Source organism: Salpingoeca rosetta, assembly GCF_000188695.1.
Source record: "Salpingoeca rosetta unplaced genomic scaffold supercont1.1, whole genome shotgun sequence".
NCBI classification, from domain to species: Eukaryota; class Choanoflagellata; order Craspedida; family Salpingoecidae; genus Salpingoeca; species Salpingoeca rosetta.
The window spans coordinates 2,430,629-2,437,731 of NW_004457740.1; the positions used below are offsets into that span (position 1 = coordinate 2,430,629).

Sequence of the window (7,103 nt, forward strand, 5' to 3'; positions counted from 1 at the left end):
GGATGTGTGGAACTGTTCAAAAGCCTGGGTGGGGAGCCACGTCGCGTTCAGGGTAGGGTGAAAAGCAAACCCATGGCACCAGGGGGTGAGTGGCGTACCGATCACGAAGGAAAGGCAAGTGATTGCACCACACTGGCTTGGGCATGCGTCAGAAGAAACTTGTTGCGCATCAGGTAGAACGGCGCGGGCGCAGAACTGATGCTGCCCATCTGCCAGACGTCCCACCGGTGCATACCTAGCATACAATTCGCAAGTGTGTGTGTGTGTGTGTGTGTGTGTGTGTGTGTGTGTGTGTGTGTGTGTGTGTGTGTGTGTGTGTGTGTGAACGTTGTTGAGATGATGAGTGGCAGAGTGAGTCATCGAAGCAGAGAGGTGACAGCAGTAAGCGACTGAAGGTGGGAGGAACAGCACCTAAGCGTGCAAGTGTACACCCGCAAGCACGTCCTCAAACACACACACACACACACAAGCAGAAGCACACATGAAGAAGCAACGTACTCTTGCAAAGCACCGGGCCCGTCTGGGTTTGCGGCACACGCCGTGTATGGACCTCCATCCAAGCTGCAGACGAAGGCACGGCGCATCAGGTTGTTCTCATCTGCAACCTGCTGCGCGGCGGTGGACGTGTCTGTGGGGACTTGCACCACTCCAAAGCCGACGCGTGTAGGGGTGTTCAGGATCACAGGCTGGCTGACGTTTGCGCAGGAGCCTGCCGTGCACACGAGGTTGACGGCAACCTGGGCTTCTTGCGCCGAGGCACCATACAGACCCAGCAATGCGAGGACCATCAACGTTGTGCACAGCAGCGACCGAGGAGCATGATGAAGAGCAGGTGCACCGCACGTCAAGTGGCGGCGACATGTGTTGCTGCTCGTTGCTGTGCTTCTTCGTTCTGCACTGTGCTTGTTGTGATAGCAGCTGTGACAGTTGCTGTCATAGCAACTGCAACCCCTTCTTCCACGGCGGCCCCTCTCACACGTCATGGCGGCAGCCACGAGCGGAGCAGGGGTGTGGGGAGTGGGATGGCAGCAGGGAGGAGGCAATGCAGGTGGAAGCAAAAGAAGGGAACAACAACAACCACACAACACCAAGCAAGCAACAAGCGTTGTTGGTGTTGGCTGGTGTATTTTCGTTTGCTTCACGCTGAATGAAATGAAGGTGGTTCGTGCAGGAATGGCGGCGGTTATCGCTGCGCTGCTGGTTGTCGTGACTGTGGTTGGTGTTGGTGACAGCGCCGTTGCAGCAGCAGCAGCAGGGGCAGCAGCAGCAGCAGCAGCAGCAGGGGCAGGAGCAGGAGGAGCAGAGGCAGCTCCCAACGCGATCCCGGGCGATCTGCCCAAGGAGATTGCAGACCACAAGTTTGTGTTTGTCGTCGGCGCTCACCACAGGTTGTGTGTGCGTGCGTGTATGTGCGTGTGTGTGTGCGTCGCTGCTTGTGCTGGATGGCTGACACTCACCTTGTTGTTGTTGTTGTGCTTGTGCTGGATGGCTGACACTCACGTTGTTGTTGTTGTTGTTGTGCTTGTGCTGGATGGCTGACACTCACGGTGTTGTTGTTGTGCTTGTGCCAACCGTGAACGACATGCTGCTCTAATGTTTGTAGCGGCACCACCTTGCTCGACTTGATCATCGGCGAGCACGAGGATGCCACCGCGCTCAAAGGTGACAGCCATCAGGCATACACACACACACACACACACACATGCACGCACACATGCACACACAATTCCATTGTCCATTGCGATGCATCAACTCCTGTTCACATTGTGACTGCGATGGATGCTTCCAGGCACGGGCAAGGCCGCCAATGAGGGCCAGCATGTGCAAAATGTAAGTGGATCTCCATCAGGCATGAACGCAATGGTGATGGTTTCTTTGCTTCAGCTCATGCCATGACAAAGTCTCACCTGACACTTCCCCCCTTCTTGTACGCTTGTGTGTTTGTGCTTGCGCGTGTGTGTGCTTACACTCGTTGCACCTTGCAGGTGTACAAGCCCGCTCACGATCTGGGCGGCGTAATCTCATATGCCTTCAACGGAGAAGCGTACATGGATGAGACGGATCCGCGGTTGACGGCAGACAACCGGCTCAGCCTGTACAACTCTTGGGCAAAGTACTGGAATACAAGCAAGCCGTATCTGGTCGAGAAGTCACCGCGCCACATCACCATGACCCGCTTCCTGCAGGTATGCAGGAAATGGCGACTCGTTGCGTTTTGCTGCTGCTGCGTTGTACAGTACAGCAGAGTGCAGCTGCTGGTGACCATGACGTACTCTGTTCCACGTACGCACACATGTACACGCACACATGTATACTCACACATGTATACACACACATGTATACACACACATGTACACGCACACATGTACACGCACACATGTATACTCACACCCACACTCACACACATACATACATACACACACACACACACACTCACACACACACATACATACACACACACACACACACACACACACACACACACACACACACACACACACACACACACACACACACACACACACACACACACACACACACACACACAGGAGATGTTTACGCGGGAGCGGACGTACTTTGTGATTATCATGCGGCACCCGTTTGGCGCGTTTGACTTTGTGTTCAGGCAGTACCCGACACAGAAGTCATATGGGTGCGGCTACTTGGAGCTGCGGCAGTGGCTCACCCTGCACGAGAACCTGATGGACGACATCAAGCACCTAGAGAACGTGGTCGTGGTGCAGTTTGAGCAGTTGCTGGGGCTTGGCCACGAGGCAACTCAGAACCTCGCCAATGAAATCTTTGAGTTTTTGCACCTCCCGCCCAACGTGCAGCTGGACATCGACGGGGGCACCTCTGACGAAGCAAAATACATCCACTGGTGCGAGCAGAAGGGCTTACATGTGTGGGTGGCTCGATGCTTGCATGCATGCAAGGGGGACTGCTGGCTTGGTGTGGAAGCGTACTGATGCTTGCTTGGCTGGTCCATGATTGTCGTGGTCTTCCTTGGTGTTGCAAAGCAGTTCACGCGCATTTGACCACACACCTGCCACACACACACGCACACACACACACGCACACACACACACACGCACACACACACACACACACACACACACACACACACACACGCACACACACACACACACACACACACACACACACACACACACACACACACACACACACACACACACGCATGCACACACACCGCAATGATGCTAGGTACACGAGCTTGCGCAAGACGCACCCCAACTGGTTTGACAAGGATGGCCGGTACATCAAGGCGCCAAACGCGCGCGTGCCGCTGCCGGACTTCTACCGCCCCGAAAACTACAAGCCGAGTGACTACTCACCACCGCCACGCGGAGTGCGCCGCAGCACGCCTGGCACGCGTGGCAAAGGGGAGGAAGAGGCGGGGGAGCAGGCAAGCAAAGACAACAGCAGTGGCAACACCAAGCCCCGTGGTGATGGCACGGCCGACGCTGGCGCTGGTGGAGATGGCAGCGCAACAGCAGCGGCGGGCGTTGCCGACACGGCTGCGATTGACGCCGTTGTTGAGCGCACGCAAGAGGAGCTGGATCGCACAGCGGATGGGGAGCAGAAGGCGGTTCTGCAGAAGCACCTGGATGCACTGAAGGAGGCGCGGGACCTGCTGATCAACAAGGCGCTGCAAGGCGACCGCACAGATGACGAGGACGACGACGACGGCCTGGCGGAGGAGGCAGACGTGGAGGAAGTGGGCGATGATGGCGCGACCGCGAAGCGACGCAAGCTGCTCACGTACTACGGCAACATGCGGTCGCATGTCCAGGTGCACACGGGCTCTGTGTTTGACTGGGCGGAGAAGTGGGCGAACACGGACTGGAGCTCAAAACAGTGCTCGCGCTTGATGAAGGACCTGGAGCCCAGGCTGGGCAAGTTTGGATACACCCTCAAGAACCTCACCTACTACGAAGCACCCAAGGCGTTCAAAGATTACCTCCTCCACCCCTTTTAGCTTGTGTGCTTGTGTGTGCTTGTGTGTGCTTGTGTGTGCTTATGTGTGCTTGTGTGTGCTTGTGTGTGCTTGTGTGTGCTTATGTGTGTGTGTGTGCGTGTGTGTGTGTGTATGCTTGTGTGTGTGTGCGCTTGTGTGTGTGTGTGTGTGTGTGTGGTTGTTGTGCCAGCAATCAACGTATACAATTTATGATGTCGCAGACGGCTGTGTTTCGTGGAAACCGCTGCACTCTGGCTGACGCTGACGCTGACGTTGCACTGCTCGCCAGCGTCATTCACCTCCCTCCCCCCACACACATGTACACACGAACAAGCTCCAACGTGCACGCGAGGATGGGGCAACAAAAAGGGCCGGCATTCGTGACGCTGGCTTTAGCGGTACTGCTTGTTTTGGGAGACGCACCAGCTCCTTGTTCTGCAGCAAAGTCGGAAGACCTCACCTTGCCGGATTGTGACGTGGCGCGAAAACACTACGACAAAGGGCAACTGTACAAGGTGTTGGGCGTCAACTCAAAGGCAGATGACAAGACCATTCGAAGGTGAGTGTGTGTGCGTATGTGTGTGAGTGAGTGAGTGAGTGAGTGTGAGTGTGTGAGTGAGTGAGTGTGAGTGAGTGTGGGTGAGTGTGAGTGAGTGAGTGAGTGAGTGTGAGTGAGTGTGTGCGTGGGCGGGTGCATGACGACTATGTACTTTGTTTTCAAGCACACGAACTGCTACACTCACACCTGCCTTGCTTGCACCCTTGATGGTGCTCGACAGGGCATTCAAGAAAATGAGCGTCAAGTGTCACCCTGACAAGGACCGCGAGAACGAGCACGCCGAAGACAACTTCATCGCCATCACAGGAGGTAAGTTCTTGTTACACACACACACACACACACATTCACGTTTGCACTAGAGACACGCGCTTCGTGGCACTGCGTGCAATGCATACAGCGGCCCATGCTTGCGGTTGCCACCTGTTTGTTTTTGGCTTGACTGAGCTCACACCACTTTTGCCTGGTGCAGCATATGAAACGCTCAGCAACGAGGAGGAGCGAAGGAACTATGACATGAGTCGCAGCAGCCCAGGTGGCGGTGCTCGCGGGCAGCACCAGCAGTTCCAACAGCAACAGGGCGGCTGGAAGCCAAAGCCATACCAGGACGTGCCTGTCAACGACGTGTTCAGCAAATTCTTCCGCACTGGCGGGGCTGGCGGCGGGCAGCAGCAGCAGTTCTACACTTATTCCAGCTCGTCCTCGTCCGGCACTAATGACGACTTTGACCGCACCTTCGAATCGCTCTTCAAGAACTTTCACTTTGAGCGTGGCGCAAACCATGGTGTGTGTGTATGTGTGTGTGTGTGTGTGTGTGTGTGTGTGTGTGTGTGTGTGTGTGTGTGTGTGTGTGTGTGTGTGTGTGTGTGTGTGTGTGTTCGTTTGTATTCCCCACTTTTGCATGCGACGTGTGTGAGACGCGAGAGCCTCCGTGGTGCTTTGCATGCAGATTCTGCTGCTCATTCACGTATCCCCGACCTCCTTGCTTTCAACTGGCCAGGTCGGGCGCGCACCAGGCCTTCAAATGCTCGCCGCGGACCAGCGACTGGCAGGCCACCCTCGTCGATGTTCGGTACGGGAAACCATGCTGATATGTGGGGTGTGCGATGTGATGCACGACATGAGATGTATGGCTTGTGCATTGAAGTGATGCACGACATGAGATGTATGGCTTGTGCATTGATGTATGACACGTGCATTGATGTATGACGCGTGCATTGATGTATGACGCGTGCATTGATGTGTGACACGTGCATTGATGTGTGATGCATCACGTTTCGCAACTCAAACCGAGTTTTGCACGTTGTTGCCATCCTACTGTAACGACTGTTGACAATATCGCATCTTTGACGTCTATGTAATTGCTTACAATTGGTTGCGCGGTACTTGTTTGACAGGGGGCGCCTTTGAAGGCCTTGGATCTCTCTTCGGAGGTGCGTTCACACTTGCACATGCAGTTGTTATGTGCGCACATGTATGTTTGTGTGTGTGTGTGTGTGTGTGTGTCTGTCACGACGTGCTGCTTCGTTACTTCTTCTCATGCGCAACTGCCTGCGTACTCCAATGTCGCACGCCGTTTTATTTATGTGTATGTTGACGCAGACTTGAACGCGGGCTTGGACGCCTTTGGCGCGTTTCCAGGGTTTGGGGATGGCATGCCATCATCGTCGTCATCATCGTCATCGTCGTCGTCGTCGTCACGGAAGACGATGCCTTCATCGTCATCGAGAAGGACGAAGAAGAAGAACAAGAGGAGGAGGGGAAAGGCAACATCAGCGTCCAAACAGCGAACCACCACAAAACTGCCGCGAACAGCTCCAACACCACCGCCTCAATCATCATCATCATCATCATCGTCGTCGTCGTCGTCGTCGTCGTCGGCGGGTCGGGAGCGATTTTCGCGGACGTCTCGGGAGAAGGAGCGCAGCACGCGCTCGCAAGCGCTCAAGGACCAGCTCAGGAAACGCGCATCCAACAAGGCCAAGAACGGTGTGTGTGTGTGTGTCTGTGCGTATGTGCGTGTGTGCGTGTGTGTGCGTGTGTTTACTCAGGTCTTGTATCCTGTTCGTGTTTCCTCAAGTGTGGTGCATGTGTCCTGTGCTCACCGCTGTTCGTGGCTGCCCCATCATGTTCGTTTGTATTTTGTGCAGGCGGATGCGTGTACACGGTGCAGCACGGCGAAGTCTGCTCCTAAGTCACCGGTAACCACGCACACATTCTCGCAATCCAATGGCCAGCAAACCGCTGCTGTTGCTGCCCGTTACTGCGCAGCACCACTTGGCCATTCTTTCTCTCCTGTGTTATCCCACTGCCATCACGGTGATGGCGTGTCTTGCCTGTGGCATGCTCTCGAGACCCCACCCCCCTGCTTGTTCATACCACAAACTTTCTGTTTCTGTTTCGGTTGTAATGGAAGCACACATGCCCACTATCATACAGTCCGATTATGAAAAGGATGTAACATCACTGCAGCGCAAAGCCACACACACACACACACACACACACACACACACACACACACACACACACACACACACACACACACACACACACACACACACACACACG

General features: G+C 55.0%; 3 protein-coding genes across 3 annotated transcripts in view; 2 read left to right on the forward strand and 1 right to left on the reverse strand.

Moving 5' to 3' along the window:
- Positions 1 to 1,139, reverse strand: part of PTSG_00537 (uncharacterized protein) — a 10,213-nt gene extending 9,074 nt beyond the window's left edge. The window contains exons 1-2 of the mRNA XM_004999028.1: positions 499 to 1,139; positions 99 to 235 (exon numbers count right to left, since the gene is read on the reverse strand). Of these exons, the coding sequence (XP_004999085.1) occupies positions 99 to 235; positions 499 to 983 (622 nt within the window). The 5' untranslated portion in view covers positions 984 to 1,139. The remainder of the gene's footprint in view (positions 1 to 98; positions 236 to 498) is intronic.
- Positions 1,140 to 1,141: 2 nt separating this feature from the next.
- PTSG_00538 (uncharacterized protein) lies at positions 1,142 to 4,026 on the forward strand. Its single transcript, XM_004999029.1, has 6 exons — positions 1,142 to 1,388; positions 1,604 to 1,662; positions 1,790 to 1,830; positions 1,986 to 2,186; positions 2,550 to 2,881; positions 3,226 to 4,026. The coding sequence occupies exons 1-6, from the start codon at positions 1,153 to 1,155 to the stop codon at positions 3,998 to 4,000; spliced, it is 1,644 nt and encodes a 547-aa protein (XP_004999086.1). The 5' UTR covers positions 1,142 to 1,152; the 3' UTR covers positions 4,001 to 4,026.
- Positions 4,027 to 4,287: 261 nt separating this feature from the next.
- On the forward strand, positions 4,288 to 7,000 carry PTSG_00539 (uncharacterized protein). The gene is made up of 7 exons (XM_004999030.1): positions 4,288 to 4,538; positions 4,759 to 4,847; positions 5,008 to 5,319; positions 5,536 to 5,607; positions 5,933 to 5,968; positions 6,138 to 6,524; positions 6,686 to 7,000. Exons 1-7 carry the CDS (start codon positions 4,297 to 4,299, stop codon positions 6,727 to 6,729), a joined length of 1,182 nt encoding a protein of 393 aa, XP_004999087.1. The 5' UTR covers positions 4,288 to 4,296; the 3' UTR covers positions 6,730 to 7,000.
- The last annotated feature ends 103 nt before the right edge of the window (positions 7,001 to 7,103 follow it).